The sequence below is a fragment of the Lynx canadensis genome, chromosome F1 (genome assembly GCF_007474595.2).
Source record: "Lynx canadensis isolate LIC74 chromosome F1, mLynCan4.pri.v2, whole genome shotgun sequence".
Taxonomy (NCBI): domain Eukaryota; kingdom Metazoa; phylum Chordata; class Mammalia; order Carnivora; family Felidae; genus Lynx; species Lynx canadensis.
The window spans coordinates 30270409-30292681 of NC_044319.2; the positions used below are offsets into that span (position 1 = coordinate 30270409).

General features: G+C 35.8%; 1 protein-coding gene across 6 annotated transcripts in view; it reads right to left on the bottom strand.

Annotated features, from left to right (window-relative positions):
• Positions 1-22273, bottom strand: part of RPS6KC1 (ribosomal protein S6 kinase C1) — a 179968-nt gene that overhangs the window by 122675 nt on the left and 35020 nt on the right. For 4 of the 6 annotated variants that reach the window (XM_030303034.1, XM_030303032.1, XM_030303037.1 and 1 more), the window contains 2 exons: positions 14606-14699; positions 3083-3445 (listed from right to left, as the gene is read on the bottom strand). In XM_030303034.1, coding sequence (XP_030158894.1) covers positions 3083-3445; positions 14606-14699 — 457 coding nt within the window. Of the gene's footprint in view, positions 1-3082; positions 3446-6961; positions 7032-8725; positions 8773-14605; positions 14700-22273 lie in introns of those variants that run through there. The other 2 variants (XM_030303036.1, XM_030303035.2) reach the window with 2 other exon arrangements.

The following is a 22273-nucleotide window of genomic DNA, read 5'->3' on the forward strand; positions in this document are numbered from 1 at the left end:
CATAGAAACAGAAAAGAGATTAGTGGTTACCAAAGGCAGGGGTGAGGGATAAGGGGTGGTGGGTAAAGTGGGTGAAGGTGGCCAAAAGATAGGAACTTCCATTTATATGATTAATAAATGCTGCAGACATAATGTACAACATGGTGCCTATAGTTAAAAATACTGTATCATGTATTTGAAAGTTGCTAAAAGAGTAGATCTTAAAAACTCTCATCACAAGAAAAAAAAACTGTTAACTATGTGACAAAAAGGATATAACTAAACTTATGGTAATCATTTCACAAAACATACATATATCAAATCATTACTTTGAGTACCTTTAGTATAATGTTACATGTCATATGTCAATTATATCTCAATAAAACTGGGGGGAAATTTTTTTAAAACCAATAACGTCCATGTGTCTGTTAGGAGGTAGCTTTTACACTTTTAAATACGAACCAGAAGCACTGCTCTGACGCTACATTTAACACATAGTTAAAAGTATAACCACAAGGACTGAAATAAAGGTTATTTTACATATTGATTAAAAATTAGAATTCTGTGATTGTGATTCTCACAGTTTGTATGAATAAAAAATTGAATAAACAAAAAAAAGACTAAAAAGCAATTAGTCAAGTATAATTTTTTAGTTCTTATGGAACATTAACAACAAAAACCAATCCAGGGCAGGAATGGATATTGTGGTTTCAGAAAGACAGGCATATGTTAAATCGGAAAAACATGTTTAAATGGTAACATTCCTTAAGACAGAAGTCTACTATATTTAGTATCAAGTTCTGGTGAGAAATAATTCACCATCATAATCACAAAATAACTACCTAAATGATATTTTTTTGTTATTTGCTGATATGGATCCATAATTCTCATTTTGAAGTAAAGATTTTTATTTTTCTGGTGCCATCAAGTGGTAACATTATGAAGTACTCTAAGTTTAAATGCAAATAACTTTAGACAGAAAAAGATCACATCGATGTATCTGTGTCAGTTAAACACTAGTGACTTTTTAGCACAAAATTATCTTTAAAAAAAAAAGAAGGGAAAATATCAGAGCTAATTGCAACTTATCCCAATTTTAAACTCCCAACCCAAAATGAGAGTTAAGACAAAGAAGAAAAATGTGTAGATCTTTAAAGACCAGAATGTTCTACTAGCAAACAAAAAACCCCAACTGACTATATGACACTACCTGAAAAACAAAAATTTGTGGGACCCCTGGGTGACTCAGTCAAGCATCTGACTCTTGATTTCGGTTCAGGCCATGATCTCACGGTTTTATGAGTTCGAGCCCCATGTTGGGCTTTGCACTGACTCTGTGGAGCCTGCCTGGGATTCTCTCTCTCTCCTCCCTCTCTCTGCCCCTCCCTGGCTCGTGCTCTTTCTGTCTCTCTCAAAATAAATAAATAAACCTAAATAATATATATAAAAAAAAGAAAAACAAAAATTTGTATCAAAATGATGTATCAATCAAACCAGGAGAAATACTCCCTCCTGAAACCCCATTAACATGGCAGTAAAAGAATTATTTTTAAGGCAAAAGCCCCCAAGGACAAAGAGACTCCAAGAGAAGACTGCAACAACAACATTTTACAAAATGAAAATAGATGGATGAGTGGTTATTGACTTAGGAAGCTCAAGAAAGCTGCCTGATTTATATGACACTGTAAATTAGTTTGGGAACGTGTAGCACTGGGTAGCTTGGAAATGAGAGTAAGGGCCAAAAACAAGCGAATTAGTGAAAATTCTGGTTAAGAAGCACTGATGCCACCAGATACACACCCTCTTCCGGTCCATGCAGCCAAGTATTCATCATCTACCATGTTAAAAGGCTGAAAGTTTAAACTCTCATAAAGCAGAGCACTTCTGGAGGACAGGACACCAAGCATGGTGAGGGCGGAAGTACTACAGCAAAAAAGCGTTCGTGCTACAGGAGACTATGGTCATCGGAATGGTTCTAACAAGTCAAAGATGACAGGAAAACAGTAAAAATGGTGACATTCTGGAAAGAAAACCATCAAGAAGGTCTTATCAGCCTTCGGCTTTTGTGTCCACAATGTCACGTAACTAACTGTGGTATGCTTTACTCTGTTTTGTTTTTTTTTTTAATGTTTTTATTTATTTTTGAGACAGAGAGAGAGCATGAGCAGGGGAGGGGCAGAGAGAGAGGGAGACACAGAATCCGAAGCAGGCTCCAGGCTCTGGGCTGTCAGCACAGAGCCCAACATGGGGCCCGAACTCACAGACCATGAGATCATGACCTGAGCTGAAGTCGGACACTTAACCGACTGAGCCACCCAGGCGCCCCTTACTGTTTCTTGTAAGGAAAAGACAAATGACTTAAAAAATCTGAGGCAAAAAAAAAGGTTAAGTTCTACTTACAGACATTAGAAACATTCATTCTAAATGTCCCAAATCACCCCAGTAACTAGCTGAGAATTTATGGCAACTAAAACAGAAAAGAACAGTAGGTAAATCCAAGAACCTTTACATTTCATCTCTTCTCTTCAGGCCAGCAGGAGTAAATGCACTAAATCTCTGTGAATACTCCTGTGAGAGGTGAAGGCTGGGGAACACTGGCCACGTCAGAAAAAACAGAATATTATTCATACAAGAGACATGGAGATTTGAGTTTTTTAAATCCTGTTTTTGTTGGTTAATTGATCAAAGCAGAGTGTTAAGTAGCTCTGATCCTGCCTTCCCTCCATGTAACTAAAAGTTTTTACCCAAATTTAGGTCATTTTTTTATATGGGGGAGAGGTGGAGGAGTGGGGAAGGGGCAGAGAGAAAGGAGAGGGAGAGAATCCCAAGCTCAGTCTGACTCCACAGACTCAGCACAGAGCCCAATACGGGGCTCAGTCTCACGAACTGTGAGATAATGAACTGAAAGGAAATCAAGAGACAGTTAACTGACTGAGCCACCCAGTCATCCCCAAAGGTAGGTCATTTAATCTTCAGTAATTTCTCATTTTGAGTCTCGTTTGGACATAGGACTATACACAAGATACAGTTATATGTATACACTTTCTTTCCAGATACCAACATAAGAACATTCCAAAACATATTAATGCAGATAAAACTGTACCTTGAACACCTTCTAGGAGTAAATCAACTCCTTTCCTATAAAAATTGGAAGCAGCTTCATAGTCATCTTCTTCTTCCTTTTTTAAAGCCAGCTTTATTAATTCTCCAGCTTTCTCCAAATAATCTCTCTTGCCAAGCTTGGACTTTAAACTGCCAGGAAAGAGGCTACGACTTTCCCGTTCTTCTTCTGTTTTGTTCTGTTCGCTGTCAGAAGCAACGGCCCCTAATGCTGATGGATCCGAAGAAAGATTGAGACCAAAAGTTCTAACGGGAGAGTTTTGATTGGAAGCCATTCCATCATCTAACTCAGCAAGAGAATCCACGTCCACAGTAAGAGATATCAAATCACTGTCACTGGAGAAACCTAGAAATATGATCACAATATAAATAGATATTAAATTAAGAATCAGCCAAAAAGAATACAAATCATGCTGACTATTCATTTGTTCATACTATTCGAGTCGATTAGGAAGGCTGTCATTGCCTGATGGAGATCGGTGCCTGGCCATTTGCTTTAGCTTACTGAATTCAGCTCTGGAAAATAATCTCCTTTGCCTTAATTATCACACTAAAACTGAAGACAAGTCTTTATCTAGTCTTGTAAAATGAAGAGCCTTTACCACAAAACCTTGTAACAACAGCATTATAATAAAGAAAAAAGAATAAGAGCCTCAAGGCAAGACAAAAACAAGGGCCTGAATCCCAGCTCTTAAAACTTACTATGTGACCAAGCCCAAGACACTTAATTTACTTACTATGCAGAACTTTAAATGAGGAATACAGTTTATGCATATAAAGCATAATAGGCTATCATTCAATTGCAACTATTATGGCAATTATGTAATGATTGTTTATTTCTACAACGTACCCTCAGAGGTATGCTTTTAGATAATCCATATCTGGAAAACGTACACCATTTGGTGTTGTGTGTGTGTGTGTGTGTGTGTGTGTGTGTGTGTTTTAAAGAACTAAATTTTTAGAAATTTTTGTTTCATTCTCTTCCACAAACTTTTGGAGAGAGGTTTGGTCTGTATTTGCCTCTTAGTTTTCTGACAGAAAATGAATACTAGGTGGTACTGAAATATTTAGCAATGAAAATTCTTTCTCCCATTTCACAAAACTGACTTCATGGTAAATGAGCATGAAGTACAACAGTTATGAAACTTCCTGGCGTTAGGACCTCCCTTTACATTCTTAAAATAATTCAGAACCTCAAAAAAGCTTCTTTTTGTGGATTATACCTGTAAATATCTAAAAAATATACCTGTGGATTATACCTGTAAATATCTATTTAAAATAGACTAATTTTTTTAAGTAAACATTAAAGCCCATTACATGTTAATGTAATTTTTGTTCAAAATAACTATATTCTCCAAAGCAAAAAAGTATTTAGTAAGAATAGTGACAATGTTTTACATTTGTACAAATCTTTTTAACTGAAGATGACTAGATTCTCGTATTATGATTTTGCACTCAATCTGTTGTCGGATGTTGCCCTGGTTGAAAGATTTGAGGAAGATCTTGCATAGATATGTAACCGAAAATGGGGTGAATATTTTAGCAGCCTTTTCAAATACTTGTGGATATTGTTTTTTGATACTATACCAAAACTTGACAAGTGGTAGTTTCTTAAAGCTTAGTTGCCATATAGAATATAAATTCTTGTCAGTGAAATTTGTTTCTATTACATTCAACTCCACTGATCTGTCTTGCACACTGAATGTGTGCATCACACATTGGACATTTTGAAAGTACTGGTTCCCTGAGTTATAGTGACAAATCACATTTGTTACTATCACCACCAATCTCAGCAGAATATTCTTTAGGTCTTGGGGAACTGTCAAGTTCAAAGTAGCAGATACAAGTTCTCCAAAATTCAGGCATCTGGCTGGCATCAGGTGGTACAGCGTATGACTCTTGATCGCAGGGTCTGGAGTTCAAAACCCTCATTAGATGTAAAGATTACTTTAAAAAAGAAAAAAAAAAAAAAAGGTTCTCCAGGATTCTAATTTGGCACTGAAAACTCAAAGTTTATCATTGGCAACAAACACTGTCAGCTGTTTTCCTTAAAGTGTCAGCTCACTTTGTTTGCGTTTGAAAACCATTTGCCAAATACCCAAATCTGAATAATGACAGTTTGTCTGTCAATTGTGCTTTCAAGCAAAAATGATGTCCCAAGAGAAAAGCTGCTAGTTCATAGCTCAAACAAGTGCTCTTCCTCAAGACAACCATGGCAATTCAGTTAGGCAGATGTGTTTTATGTATACTTCCATTTTTTCACACAGAATATAAGAAAGACATGTAGCAAAGGGTGGAGATTTGATAAAAATTAATAGCTTTTACTGCTTTATCATGGGCATTCTTAGGTAAAATGAGCATTGGCATTACTGCAAGTATGCGGCATGATTCCTGTTACGGTCTGGTATCACTGTCTTGATTCACGCTCAGGCAAGGCAGTTTTACCTATCATTGCTTTTGCATCATTAGTGCAAATGTCAACACAGTGAAAAAGGCAAATAATTTCCTAGACTATTGCAAAAATAATTTCTGCCTTGGTGACCCCCTGAGAAGATCTCTAGAATACCCAAGGGTCTAAAGACCATACTTGGACAGCCACTGATCTATATATCATTCAATAAGATTGACAATAGAGTTACATACAAATTAAATTTGGGAACAGCTATGCAATCTGCATCACCATTGAATGTTGACTTCCAAGTTCCTCAGAAAAGACAATATATTAAAAAGAAAATTATTTCCTCAAGATCATATCCTAAGCCAAACTTAAAGGTAGATTAGACTATACAATTCTAGAATAGGGATCGGCAAACTTCTTTTCTGAGGACCAGAGAGTGAATATTTTAGGTTTTGTGGGCCACATGATCTATGTCACAACAAATCAACTCTGTTGTTGTAGTACAAAAGCAGCCACATATAATATGTAAATGAATACACATGGCTGTGTTCCAGTAACACTTTATTTATGGATGTTGAAATGTGAATTCCATGTAATTTTCACATGCCATAAAATAATATCCTTTTGAATACTGTCAATCATTTTAAAATGTAAAAACCATTCTTAGCTATTAGGTCACATAAAAACAAGTGGCAGGTCAGATTTGGCCCACAGGCCACAGTTTGTCAACTTATTATAGACTTAAATTGCTTACTTCATTTCAAATAAAGTAAGTTAGGGTAAAAACATGTTACTGGCAGCTAAACTCAAATTTCAAATCAACTTTAGACACTACTTTGGCACCCTGTCAACATATCCTGTTTTCAGGGGCTTTTCTCAAATCCGTGGAATGCCCATAAAGAACTAATTTTGTTCTCTAAAAGCAAAACACTTCATTAAATCCACAAGCTGAGAAGAGATTCATTGGATCTGGTGGAAATCTTTTCAATCTCTGACATTTCAACTGTACAGACAGCTCTTCAAAATCAGAATCTTTTACAGCAATCTACAAAATTATTTAATCACTGTTCTGAGAAATACATAAATTTCATAAAAGATTTTTTTAATGATTTCAAAACATTTTATATATTCCAATGCACACTTATTTCCTTAAATGGGGGTATTATATAACCTGGTCCATTGATATTAATAAACAAATAGACAAAGTTTAAAAAATAAGTTCTGGTTTATACAGCTAATCATAAAAGAAAGGAAACACTGTTATAGATCTTTTGTCTGCTCTCCAGTGTCTTGTCACTATAACCTTCACATCATCTATCACACTGTACTGTTTCATGTTTTGCCTGATTTTCCTTTCTAACAGGAACAATAATACCAAAGGGCAAAGGGGTAAAATTATGTGTACTCAGTTTCTTGGCTTTTGACCACAAAAATCTAGTGGCATAGTCTTATTTCCTCTCTTACCTTTCCAATCTTATTTTGTTAGCAAAGGAAATCATGATTACATAAAATTGGATCAGAAGAGCAAGACCAGCAAAATACCTGGGAAGAATATCAGATAATGAAATAAAGTAATAATTAATAATAATATTCAAATAATTTCCTTTTCAAATTCTACCTAATTCTAAATGAAGAATCTTTCAAAGTGAGCAAAGAAAAACTAGCATGTTAGAAAGAGGAATTTTTCTACCCCAACTATGAGAGGAACAAAGGGAAGCCAAAAGACTTCTGATTTAACCTTTTTGGAAAACAATTTGACAATGCATATTCAGATGCAGAAAATCTTTATACCTTTGACCCAGAAATTCAACAATTATACCAAAAATAACCAGAGATACGATCAAAGATCTATATTTGAGAATAATCATCACAAAAATTAGTGAAAATTTGGAAATAACAAATTCCTAACAATAAGAGATTATGGTACATTCCTTTGATAAAATATTATATAGCTATTAAAAATTATGTTACAAACGAATATTTAATGCTAAAGTATTCATGATTTTTATGCAAAAATAATAAACTGCAAAGCAGTATATACATATACTATAATTCTAATTTTAAAACAAAAACAGAAAAAAAGGCTAGAGAGGTAGCCTAACAGTAATTTTCTCTGTATGGTGGGATTACAGGTGACTCTTACCACATCGCTTACATGTGTATGACAAGTTCTTAAGGCTCTGTATTTGAAGGCTATCAAAGGAGATACAACAAGGGCTAAAACTGGGAATTTGTTTGTGAACAAATATATGCTATACAAACATAATTTATGCAATATAGGCCCATACGTATCACCCAGCAGCCAGTGCCAAGGAATTCCTAACTTAAGAGAGAAGACAGAAATGATTACAGACAGATTTGTCTGAAGCAGACTAACCCTTGACATTTCTTCCTCGCCTACCTTCTTCCTTTAATTCTCCTCTTAAGATGCACCCTACCATATCTCAACCATATCATAAGTCGAACCCTATCATATCTCAACCATACACTGCAACCAATCATCTTCTAGGAAATCTCTTCTGCATTTAAGCAATTTCTAAATTCCCTTCTTCTCAATGAAGTATTCCCCAATCACCTCATGAATGCTCCCCTTTCACTACCACAGTAATGAATTATTTACACACACATACACACACACACACACACACACACACACATACACACACACACACACACACTCAGTACCTAGTTTTTTTCACCTTATATCCTTAATACAGCTACTTATCACAGTGCTTGCTCACCTCCTTGAATTCACGGTCCTGTCATTCAACCTGTTTTATACAAAGCTACATAGAAATATCACGGAAAGTGGAGACTAGCTTCCTAAAACCCAGAAAGAAAGCTAATAAGATAGAGCAGCAAACAAGAGGTTCTCAGTTAAGGTGAGTAGGAAGAACACTGTGGATAAGGCAGGGCAACAACTGACAATTCAGACACTATTTGTCAAAAGTTAAACCAACCTGAAGTCAATCCATGTTTAAAGGGGCCCTCTGGAGCCATCATGAGAGTAAAAGGTACATCCTTCACCAACACCATCAAGACAAAAACCTAAACCTTTTTGGGAAGGGATGGGAGGGGGAAGAGTCAAAGGTTCTATGAAAGCGTTCTGCCTCCAGGTTCATATCACAGAGATTCAAGTCTCAGGGCTATTAGAGGGCCCCAGGTGACCGGTTAAAAAGCAGCTACAGACATGAGGGGTTTATATAGCATCCCAGTTCACCTACCTACCTTCACCTTCTGTGCTTTGAACTGCTCAGAGTAGGGCAGTCTAGTGAAATCTGTCTAGGACACCACCTCTGAAAGACAGGCACCAGGGGAAAAGGTTGAGTTGCTATAGAATAAATCTTTATACTATAAACTATCAGAAATCTGTATTTGAAGACCATCTGCAAAAAGAGATCGGTTTCCTTTAGAACAACAGGTGGTCTCTCATGGTCAACTATATATAAAATACATGGCCTCATTATTATTAGCTGATAGCTTTCACTGAGCACTGAGGTTCAGTCAACGAAAGGGAATTTCTACTTTTCCTAGTAGCAATGACTCATGCTTCACACACAAAGCAAAATATCTAGCCAGCAGAACAAAGGTCACCCTGAGGGAGAAGACATACATATCAATCTCCATTAAGAAACAAGCCCTTATAAATATGATTTTAGGCAAATACCCAAATCTCATAATTAAGATTCTGTACCTGATTATCAACTTATCATTTAGAAATAGCCACTGTTACTAAGAAGTACCATTCCTTTGATATTTCACATTTTTATAATGTCCTGGGGACAAGTCTTTGCTTCACCCTTGAAAATTTATGAAAAGAGGATGAGAATATCTACTGCATATTTGGTGAAAAACGGAGTAAGTTCAGAAAGTAACATATCAATCAAAATTACAGCCCTAATACTGTTATCTTCTCATGAACAACAAGGATCTATGAGTTGGCTTTCCTTCCTATCTAATGAACTTCTTACGCTGCTACTCTCCATAATCTCTGCAAATCAATCCTGCTACCAGAGCACAAGCCGCTCACACTGGGAGTTCTATACCAAATATGTATTCTCACTGCCTCCCTCTCCATAAAACTAAATCTCTTCTTTCAAAATATATTTTTTATGATTGCTACTGAATACCCCGAGTGCCCAGACTGTCTTAGGCACATGACTTAACTTCTCTGAAATTCCAATTTTTAATTGTGGAATAAGGGATTTATCTGTGTCATTCTTGATGTTCTTTCTACTCTCAAACACTTCCCATGACATATTATCAATTTTTTTTATTTGCCCCACCCAACCCCTAAAATCCAATATTATCCTCAATAGCCCTAGGGTTTATAAGAGTCAATATTTATAATTTGCATCATTTGTTTTACATGCACACATACAATGACACCTTCTCATTTATGTTTCTTAAGAATAATAATCTGTTCTTTTTTACCTATTTTAAACTCCTTCACCAAAGAAAATTCAACTAACAAGGGAAAATAGATAAACGTTAGGCAGATAAGCACTTAAGAGAAAAAGGAACTTCTAACTGAATAAGCATACTCTATCATAATACAAGAGGGCCTAGAATAATCGCAGTAACAAGATTTAGGGTTCTCATGGTGCCACCTAGTGGATACTTGCGCTAAATCCTGCTTTAAATTTAAAATTACTTTCAATTAGGCTTTCTGTTTTTGTCATCTTACACTACTCCATGGTGCACACACTTCAAGTTCGTCTCAAAAATAGATTTAGGCTATTAAGTGGTGAACCAACTTAAGAATATTCCTTTTTAAAATGAACCTGCCTGAAAGCATCAACTTTGAATCAACCAAATGAAATACAAATAATAAAAAGAAAAATAAAACAATAAAATGACACTTTGATACAGAAGATTTTTTCTCAAACTTAAATAACTAGACACCTTTCCAATTAGTCTCCCTTAATGCTTTAAAACTAATCAAAATTATCCAAATTAATACAGTTTACCTCTAATCTTCAAGATTTAATGGAAAGAATTCTTATCCCACCATCGAATAAAAATACAAATCTTGAACTGAGAGTGATTTTAGAGATCCCTTACACAGACCAGAAATAGATGCTATTCTCAAAATGTACATCTCATTTACTCTAAAATGGTTCATTCAAGACAGCTTAATAGATTCTTTCTTGTGTCTACAATTGCTACAATTGAACACCCAGGGAGCTCTTAATCCACAATTTACAGGCCACACACACACACACACACACACACACACACAAAGGTAGATCTGGCTACTCCCAGGAGACATTGAAGAATATTCCACACATGAGATCTTACATATAAGAAACTGACCTCTCAGTTTCTATTTGTGATTACGATCATCTAATTATTTTCTCTGGTTTGCTGCGTACACCTGGAAAATGTCCCTCCCACAACTGCAAAGGAAGTCAAGTCACGTATTAGGAAGAGGAAATGACACAGGTTACCAGATGAGAGTCTACCAACATCAAAGGCTCCAATATCAAGGCCATCATGGCAGTAAAGCAACCTACATCCTTCAAACGGGCCAACAGATGAGAGAAACATGTCAAGAAGCTCAATTCCCATGCACCATTTTGGCCAGGTTTCTACAAATGTCATGGTAACTTCATAGCTAAGTTTAATCAAATGAAAAGATGCAAGTTTAAAAAGGAAATAAGATGTTAACAATCAAGTAAATCTTCTTTCATCTTTAAATATATATATAGTTTAATTTCTCTGGACAAAGGATATGAAAAGTAACCAGCATTTCATTTTAAAAACATAAAACAATATAAACTTTTTATCTAAAAACCTACTGAATAATTTTATAATTCTCAATTTCATATTAGATAAAATACACTTACCAGTTAATCACCAAATTATTGGTTTTATGGAACCTTAAAGGGGTTTCCACTATCCCATTACAATCAAATGATAATTTTTTTCAAAGTCATTAATCCAGCTCTTTATGTTTTCCTCAGAAAACTTTCCTTCAAGGTAAATTAAGACCTGTTGATTGCATTTTTATGGTACTAATAAAAATAATGATCACTTAGCCTCTACATCTGTTCTCTGAGAGGTGATATACTTGCCATGTCATTCTAACTCTACTGAAGGACCTTGAAACAGCAGACTATATATTAAGATTTGCCCCTCTGGCTCATTTCACTGGCAAACTAAATCACAAGTGTGAAAAATGAATACACCTTTGAAACACCGTTTAAAATACTACACTCAGAGGAGATGTTATGGAGTGAATCACCTCCTCACATTTTGGCTCTAAATCCAAACCCCGAGCACTTGCCACCACAATCCCTCTACAACCCTCTGTTTCACTGCATACCTGTGGGGCTTGGCTGGCTGCCAGCTTTCCCTGCTCTTTTGCTAGCACAGGCCCTCTCCCTTGGTTGTCTCTGGGGTTTGCAGACCTTTTGGTAGGAAAGTATATCTTCCACTTACCCAGTATGCCAGACAATCTCATGATATTTAAAAGTCATTTCCCCTCTCAAATAACAATGAATTTGCAAGCTGTTTGACACTCCGATCTGTATTTGTCAACAAGGTCTTTCAGCAGGATTAATTAGTCAGGCGTAAAGGCTTTTACAGGGAGGGGGGATTAAAAAAAATCTAAGCTTTAACTGCCTTTCCAGTTCCATGTTTTGCATTCTTCATGGATCACAGTGTGTTTCAGAGATGGTAATACAGCTGGAAAACTAAGCTATGCACTGAAAGGATAAAATGTCAGTATTACTTTTAGGTAGCGTAAGTCTTTTCTGATGTTTTTAACAAAAAGGTAGCCCCTAATTTCTCTCATAAAAGCATATTCCTAAAAGATAAATCCTTTCGTGGGGCACCTGGGTGGCTCAGTAGGTGGGGCGTCGGACTCTTGATTTCAGCTCAGGTCATGATCTCATGGTTTGTAAGGTCAAGCCCTGCATGGGGGTGGGAAGGGATTCTCTCTCCCTCTCTCTCTGTCCCTCTCCCCCACCCCCACTCGCCCATGCTTTCTCTCAAATAAATAAAACTAGGAGGAAAAAAAAAAGATAAATCCTTTCAAGGAAAACCCATCTTTTTGAAACTTCAAAAGGTAAATTCCGAAACAACTGTTTTAGGAAGAATGGCCCATATGGCCCCAGTGTACCAGAGGCAGTCCTAGTTTAAGCTTGTTGTCTTGTACTTATTAAAGTGCCCTCTCTACTTCTCAGAAGTGTCCCACTCTGAACAACAAATTACAAGCTCATCCTATTTTTTTTTTACCACATTTTTACCACAGTCACATTTGAACTCTGAACATTCTTCCATATTCTAGAACACCATCCCAAGAAAACTCATTCCTAATAATAATGCTCCTCTCTTCTCTTCCAGACTATAAAAAAGGACAAAAGACCTATGTATCATTCCCATCCATGACGACCTTACACTAGAATAGGTTCCTGAGATATACATCTCCCATCATGGCTGACTCTCACCTAGTAAAAAAGGATTATTATGAATATTAAAAGAATATAACAATTCCCAAATCACGTAACCTTAGATTCCTATAACAAAACACAAGAGGAGAGAAACTAAGAAACATTCTAAAATTTCTAAAAACTGTACTCCTCATTGAACACTCTCCTATGAATCTTTGTAACTCTATTTGTCCACTATTGGATGTCACCAAATCACCACATTTACAGGGAGAAAATACCTTCTCCCTCTTCTCAGGAACAGAGTATCTCTGAGGCAACAGCCAGATCTGGTTATCCCGAATAAGTTACCTTCCAAGAAACTAGCTCTAGAAACAATCACATTGGGATCCCCAGCAGGGAGTAGGTTTTCCAAAGCCTAGCAAGGATCACAGATCAAAACAGGTCACAGGAAAAAGGTATTTGTTTTTTCCGAAAAACATAATGGTTTATAAATATGTACAATGTAAGTAAATACATGTGAACAAATTACTGTAAGCAATGTTTTTCTACAACCTTGGCTGATTTATGATTTAGTATGCAGTCAAAAGTATTGAGGATCTAATGGAAACCGCTGGGCCTAAGGTGCCCATACAAAACACAGAACACTAGGTGTAAATGAACAGACTTTGCTTTTAAGTCAATGGGAGCCACCGTGAAAAACAAGAAGAGCTCATCACTTCTCAATGTGGTAGCACCAAAAGATTCAGCCTACACAACGAATGGGAATTTGCTGTTCCTACCAAATTAAGATGCCAATGTACAGCAAGAAATCTGTATCAGTGTGTCTGTTGATGTATGACATCAGTACATATCCCCACAAAAACATCACTACAAGGAGATTACGGCTACCTCCCATATTAGAGTCGTAAAGCATCCTCCTCAGCCATAAACTTCTTCATGAAAGCGATCAAGAAATAGCTAGTCTATGATTTTACTTTTATATAAACCAAACCTAAGCCACTTCAAACAAATCTAATTACCTATTTTTAAAGACTCTCCCTCCCTATCCCCAAATCTTTTTTTTTTTTTTCATTCCAAAATCTTCCCTGGATGAAAACTAGCTAAGGAAATCTAAAGACCAAAATGTATGTATTTTAAATCTTCATAAAAATTCAAGGATGGCTTAACAAAGGAATAAAACAAGAGATTATGCATTCTTGAATTAAAGTGATTAGAATTTAAAAAACTGCTTTGGTTTAGACTTATGTTATTATAAAACATACTAAAAACACTAGAACTGCCTTAGGTTTACTCTTTCTAGGAACATGACTAAACTTTTAAAGCCAGTTTTGAAATTAATTGTCTAAAAGTCAGATGCTGCTAAATAAACTTTAGCAAGGTATTCTTACACCAGACAATATAAATTCTGAACACTTATTATGCCATATTTCATCAAATCTAATATGCCATTAGATGTAGGATAAATCATTATTTTATATATCACTAAGAAAGAAAAAAGCTGTCAATTAAATGTAAGAAGGTATCATCAACCCAATATCACGCACCAAGTGATACTAGGTGATACTACTAAAACGTGAAGAACAAAAAGCATCTTAGAATTGATAAAATACTCTCCAATTCCTACAGCCATCTATTCTTTTGCAATTCAAATACGATTTATAGTCTTCTGCAATCAAAACCACTGCAATGAAAAAAAATTAAAATATCCTACCTTCAGTACTACACTCCGGAAAGCTATCAACAAGGGAATCCGAATAAGCTTCCGCAGGTCCAATCAATTCAGAACCATCATTAACTATTCCACCCTAAAAAGAGAAGAATAATTGTGTATCATTGTCAGTAAGGGTTTTATTTTTAAATGAGTAATAAATTAACAATAGTTATCTCAACTGAGTACGTATAAGGATTACAGAAACCATTCATCTGTTAAACCAGATTACATTTGCTTTTAAAAAATCAATAGAAATATCAATATTGATTCATCAACTGTAAAAAATGTACCACACCAATGCAAGATGTTAATAATAGGGGAATCTCTGTGAAAGGGAAAGGGGTATACAGAAAAGCACTATATTTTCCTCACAATTTTTCTGTAAATTAAACTACTCTAAAAAACAATCTATTATTAAAATCTAGCATTAACCAATGCGAATTCAAAAGGAATATTATCATGTTTATATCATGTGCCTTTTTATAAAAGCATATGTATAAAAACCTATCTAAAGTACTCATTTAAGGGGCGCCTGGGTGGCGCAGTCTTGGTTAAGCGTCCGACTTCAGCCAGGTCACAATCTCGCGGTCTGGGAGTTCGAGCCCCGCGTCAGGCTCTGGGCTGATGGCTCAGAGCCTGGAGCCTGTTTCTGATTCTGTGTCTCCCTCTCTCTCTGCCCCTCCCCCATTCATGCTCTGTCTCTCTCTGTCCCAAAAATAAATAAACGTTGAAAAAAAAAATTAAAAAAATAAAAAAATAAAAAAATAAAGTACTCATTTAAAAAATGCAGAAAACACACACAGACACACACACACCAGCTACAGACTATTACTCAACATCCTTAGTGTCTGGTCATTCTATTTAGTGATAAATGATGGGACTCTATTAGAAGTCATTTAATTTTATCAAATTAAAAACTAACATATATCACATAGCACCTCAGTGATTCCAGAAGCACCCTAAATTTGAAATCTATTTAGACATAATATAAAACTAAACAAACCTAAGATATTTGTATTAAAGCAACACATTTTTTAAACGTTTATTTATTATTTTTGAGAGACAGAGAGAGAGCATGAATGGGGGAGGAGCAGAGAGAGAGAGAGAGACACAGAATCTGAAGCAAGCTCTAGGCTCTGAGCTGTCAGCACAGAGCCTGACATGGGGCTCGAACCCACGAACCATGAGATCATGACTTGAGCCAAAGTCGGACACTTAATTGACTAAGCCACCCAGGTGCCCCAAAGCAACACATTTTTTTTTTTAATTTTTTTTAACGTTTATTTTTGAGACAGAGAGAGACAGAGCATGAACAGGGGAGGGGCAGAGAGAGAGGGAGACACAGAATCTGAAACAGGCTCCAGGCTCTGAGCTGTCAGCACAGAGCCCGATGCAGGGCTCGAATTCACGGACCGTGAGATCATGACCTGAGCCAAAGTCAGACGTTTAACCGACCGAGCCACCCAGGCGCCCCAGCAACACATTTTTAATAACTATAAAATAACTATATTTTAATAAAATATAAAAACTATTTTGATTCCTTATGTGACCATTATTTTAATTCTGTATCTAGGTTTGCAAATTCAGCCTTCAAAAAACTGTTTTCTCTCACTCCGTGTGCAACTAGAAAATGCTATTTATCAAGAAAGTGGTGCTGGTATGTTTTGTGCTGTGGTTTTACGACTGTTTCAATCATGAGTATAAGGACTTAAAATCCTTACATAATTATAACTAAAATAATAGCTCTTTTGCTCCGTAACATCTTTCATTCTACCTTCCACCAACAGTTCTATGTCCCCAAACACTACTACCAGGATAGTAAAACCCACGAAAAATACAAGACCTCTTTTTCCTCTCTCCTTCAGCACAAAGAACTTAACTATCTTTAGTTATAATCAAAAGTCTCCCTACCAGCTTATCTTTAAGAAAGAGAAATTTGAAATGGTTCCTCTAAAATTACCAAATTTTACTTCCCAGGGTGTTAAATGAACTGAAACTTTAAAAACAATTATTCCCTTTAGAAGCAAGAATTTATACACTTTATTCTATTTGTGAATTAAAATATTCAAATCACAGTTTGTATCTGAATTTTTCTCCAAAAAAGAAGAGTCTCTATTTTAGACTAAGCCATAAACCAAATCTTAAGCAAATCTGCAAATATTCTGAGAATTTTACCAGACAAAGCTGATTTTATTTATAATCTCAGTTTACAGAAAGTGCCTTTCAACCATTAACTACCTCTTCTACTATCAGAGATGTGGACTTTGTTACCTATCTATAAAATGGAATTATTATTTATAACTTAATATGTTGTCAGGACTAAAAGACTTTATACATGTAAAGTGTTTAGAACAACATAAGCACTCATTTTTTATTTGTTAATATTAGCTGATATAGATCTGTTCACAAGATAAAATAAAAACACAATACTAAAGAATACAAAAAGCTATTTTAGCTCACCATCTTAGAGAAATTTTATTTACTTCATTTAATAAACAACAAATACAGAATAAATCTTTAATTAAACAAAATAATAAAAAACTTTCCATAGGAACTCAAGGTAAGTAGTGGAGAAATACGCCACAATTGTATTTTAATCTCTACATTAAATCTCTAGATTAATTGCTATTTTAATCTCTCGATCAAAAACATTAACCACTAGGCGTTCTTTACTATGCAGTAGAAAGAAATTTATTACACAGCATCTCAAAGTTTTTTGTTAATGAAGTGTCAACCTAGGGGTGAAGGAGTCCAGGTATAATAGAATAAGTAGATCAGCAAATGCTCTCCCCAAAAGACAATGATATAACTGGAGAAAAATGTCAAAACGACCATCTGAGTGCTCTGGAAATTGACCAAAAACATATAACGAATGAAGAAGTGGTTACCCATAAAAAAACACAAAATCACAGGTAAGAACTGTGGGAGCCTGTGGTATTCTTGCCTGGGGTTGCTCCCACCTTCTGTCCCAGCTGGGTTCCCATGATAATTAATACAAGGGCAAGACAAGCCTTGAAATTCAACAGATTCACTTGCAGAGGAGGCAAGCATGATTTGGACTGAAGCACAGAAGTCGTCCACCCCAAACAGTATTATCAGTAATAGTAGCGATCCCAGCACCAATGCACAGTGGCTCAGCAAGCATGAGGTTTCAGCAAGCAAAGGACCAGCGTATTAGCCAGACATTTCACAGGGAGCTACAGAAAGTACACAACCATACAGGTTCTTAACAAGCTCTCTACTCACCCATACAGGAGAGACTAGAGAAGAATCAAGCTATCTACAAATCCCCAACAAACCACAATGGTGCGCACACACACAGAGGAAATGCAAGAGATCTCAAAGATAAACAAAATCCAGGGCAAACTTAAAAACTGCCTGAACTCTGAAAATATATCAAGAAACATCAGCATATGGAAGAAGCATATACTGGAACAAAGTGTTTAAATACAAAGACCAATCACTGGCTGACCACTAAGCTATGCTGTTATAGGACTAACCCCTAGTTAGCAAGGTTTAAAAATACAATAAAAATTTAAAATTGAGAAGAGATATCAGCAGTTACACACTGCCAATTAAATTTTTTTTAATGTTTATTTCCTTTTGAGAGAGAAAGAGACAGAGGCGTGAGTGGGAAAGAGGCAGAGAGAGAGAGGGAGACACAGAATCAGAAGCAGGCTCCAGGATCTGAGCTGTCAGCACAGAGACTGACACAGGGCTCGAACTCACCGGGAAATCATGACCTGAGCCGAAGTCGGACGTTTAACCGACTCTCTCTCTCTCTCTCTCTCTCTCTCTCTCTCTCAAAAATAAATAAACATTAAAAAAAAAAAAGGAAAAAGAAAGAAACTTCAACAATTAACTGGAGGTTTCAATATCTTACTCTTTTTTTTTTTTCAACGTTTATTTATTTTTGGGACAGAGAGAGACAGAGCATGAACGGGGGAGGGGCAGAGAGAGAGGGAGACACAGAATCGGAAACAGGCTCCAGGCTCTGAGCCATCAGCCCAGAGCCTGACGTGGGGCTCGAACTCACGGACCGCGAGATCGTGACCTGGCTGAAGTCGGACGCTTAACCGACTGCGCCACCCAGGCGCCCCAATATCTTACTCTTAATAATTGACAGAACTAGACAGAAAACTAGCAAAGATACAGAAGACTTAAAGATCACTAACAACTAACTTGAACTAACTAAAATGTACATAAAATTCCACCTGACAACAGAATATACACTCCTTCCAAGCACACATGCAACATTCTCCAGGATAGTTCATATGCTAAGAAATAAATCAGGTCTCAATATATTTAAAAGAACTGAAATCATACATGCATTCTGACCACGACCACAAGAAAACAAAATTAGAATTCAACAATAAGAGAAACTTTAAAAATTAACAAATACTTGGAAATTAAAGAACACTTTTCTAAATAACCAAAGAGTCTACAGAAAAAAATCACGAAAGCAGAAAATGCATTAAACTGAATAAAAATAAAAACAAAGTGTAAAAGGCTATGGGATGAGGCTCAAGTAGTGCTAAAAGAAAAATTTATAGTTGTAAACACCCATGTTAGATAAGAATAACCATCTCAAATCAGTAATCTAAACTTCCACTTTAAGGAACTAAAGAATTAGATAAAGAACAAAGTAAATCCAAAGCAAGCAAAAGGAAAGAAATAAAGTTTAGAGCAGAAATCAAAATAAAATAGAGAAAATAGAGAGAAAGTAATGAAACCAAGTTGGTCTTTTGAAAAAAATCAACAAAAATATCAAACTTTTAGGTAGACTGACCAAGAAAAAAATACACCAGATACAAATTGCCAAAATCATGAATGAAAGAGGGACATCACTAACATACCCATAGAAATCAAAGGCATTCTGGGGGAATACTATGAACAATTTATGCCAACAAATTACACAATTTAGATGAAAAATTCCTGGGAAGGGACAAGTTACCAAAGTTGATTCAAGTAGAAGGAGAATACCATGATAGACCTATAACAAGTAAATAAACTGAATTAAAATTTGAAATCCTCCCAGATCAATTCCAATACTATGTATATACCTAAGAGAAATGAAAAGGTATGTCCACACAAAAAAGTTATATGCCAATAGTCATTAACAACATCATTCATAATAACCAAAAGGGAGAGACAACCCAAATGTGCATCAATTGATGAATGGAAAAACAAAATGTAGTATATCCACTAGCCATACAAAGGAATACTATATAGGCACCAAAAAGGAATGGAGTATTGATACATGCTGCAACATGGATTAAACCTGTAAACCACTCACGACAGCATAAAATGCTTAGAGTAATTTTAACCAAAGAAGGGCCAGACTTATACACTGAAAACTGTAAAACACTGCTGAGACTAATTAAAGAATGCCTAAATAAATGGAGTCATTTCATGTTCATGGGTTCGAAGACAATGTTGTTAAAATAATAATTTTCCCCAAACTATAGACTTAATACAATTCCAACCAAAATTCCATCAGAATTTCTTGTTGTTATGGACAAGCTGATGCTAAAATTTTTATGGAAATTCAAAGGATTCGAAATCACTGTAACAATTCTGAAAAAGTATGAATAAAGTGAGACAACTTACACTATCCAATTTCAAAACTTGTTATAAAACTACAATAATCAAGACAATACAGTACTGTTATAAAAACAGGCACAAAGATCAATAGAAGACGTCAAAAGTCAAGAAATAAACTTGAATAAACTTGAAGAAATAAACTTGAGCTTGAAAACAAGCTCATCATCATTAGCCATTAGGAAATGGGAATAATACTACAGTGAAATACCACGATATACATACTAGAAAAACTATAAATTTAAAAATCATACAATACTAAGTGTTGGTGAAATTGAGTAAGAACCAGAGCCTTCATACATTGCTGGGGAATCTAAAACAGTATGGTCACTCTGGAGAACAGTCTGGCAGTTTCTTAAAAACATAAACTTACCATAAGACCCAGCAATTCCACTCTTCAGAATCTACCCAAGAGACATGAAAACATATATCTACACACAGATTTGTTGGCAGCAATACTAGACAAAGGCCCAAAAAACTGAAAACAAACCAAATGTCTGTCAATTTGCCAATGGATAAACAAAACGTAGTATGATCTATATAACAGAATACTTTCCAGCGACATAAAGGAACAGAAGACTGATACGTGATAGAATGTGGATAAAACTCAAAACATTATGTGAAAACATTAAGTGAAAGAAACCAGAACAAAAGACCACATACTGTGTGATTCTGTGTGATTGAAATGTCCTGAAAAGGTAAATCTATAGTCAGAAAACAGGTAAGTAGTTACCTAGGGACGGGGCTGGAAAAGGAGACTGCCAGTAAAGGGGCACAGAGCAACTTGCTTAGGTGGCAGAAATGTGACAGTTGCACAACTCTATAAATTTACTGAAAATCACTGAATGGTACACTTACAATTGGTAAATTTTAAAGTATGTCAATAAAACTGTAAATGCATATATACATACAAACATACATACATATACATAAACAGCAAAGAATACACATGGAAAGGTATAGATGAAAAACATTTGGCAATAAACTGGTAATTTTTTAAGATGAGTAATGAGTAACAGAGGCTCATTCTAGCACTTTGTAGCACTCCTTCTACTCCTGTGTATGTTAAAAAAAAAAAATCAAATCATTTGACTATGTGGTCATTTGCAATGTGGTAAATACCATCAATGTTTCCACAAACAAACACACAAACAAACAAAAAACCTACACGTTATTGTAGCACACCCTGTGACCTGACTACCCAAAAACTCCCGTTCATACCTTCATCCACAATCAGAACTAGAAAGCCAAAAGAGTCAAACACCCAGACTTTTCTGAAGCTACGGACAGTCCTGTAACCCAGTTCTGGCCTACTGGATGTAAGAAGGACTACCTCTAGGCAGAATGTCTAGGAAAGCTTTTAAAAATTGGCATGCATTCATTTATTGGCCCTTTTCCTTTCACGCCCCAAACAAGGAAGCTAAAGCTAAGGCTCTGGAGGACATTATTGAGCTCTGTGCCAGCGACATCCTATCTTCCTCACTCAACTTCCCGTTGTAAGAGACAAAGACACCCCTTTCTTGTTTAAGTTAATACGGTTAAGCTTTTTTCGTTGTTTATTTAGAGACTGACTACTACTGCTGTGATAATACCCAATCAGTATCCCTCTCTTGCCCAGCAGACTACCTAAAGTATTTCTAACACATTTTCTAAAACTAGCTTGATTTCCCTTGAAGTGCCCAATGTATTCTTTTCTCTTCTTCTGTCTCTCACTGCACAAAGCCTAAAAAGTAACTATCATCCAGCAGCAGTTATAATCAGGAATTGCCAGACCCAAAGGAAACAGAATGAACAGGTAACTTTTATTTAAATTCTTCAAGGTCTAAGATCTGACTCCTATTTTCCTAGACTGATTTTTTTTAGCCCTTGGCATGTGATAATTTGCATGACTGCTTTTCACAACTTCTATGAAGTCATATCCTTCTTGCTTAATAAAGCTGCCTTTTTCTATAAGCATAGACTCCTTGCCACATAGATATGGTTGTAACCAAGAACAACAAAGGGCAAATACTGTACCAATTTGATTTGGCCTTCTAGCCTAAAGATCTGCAGTATACCATAAACAAA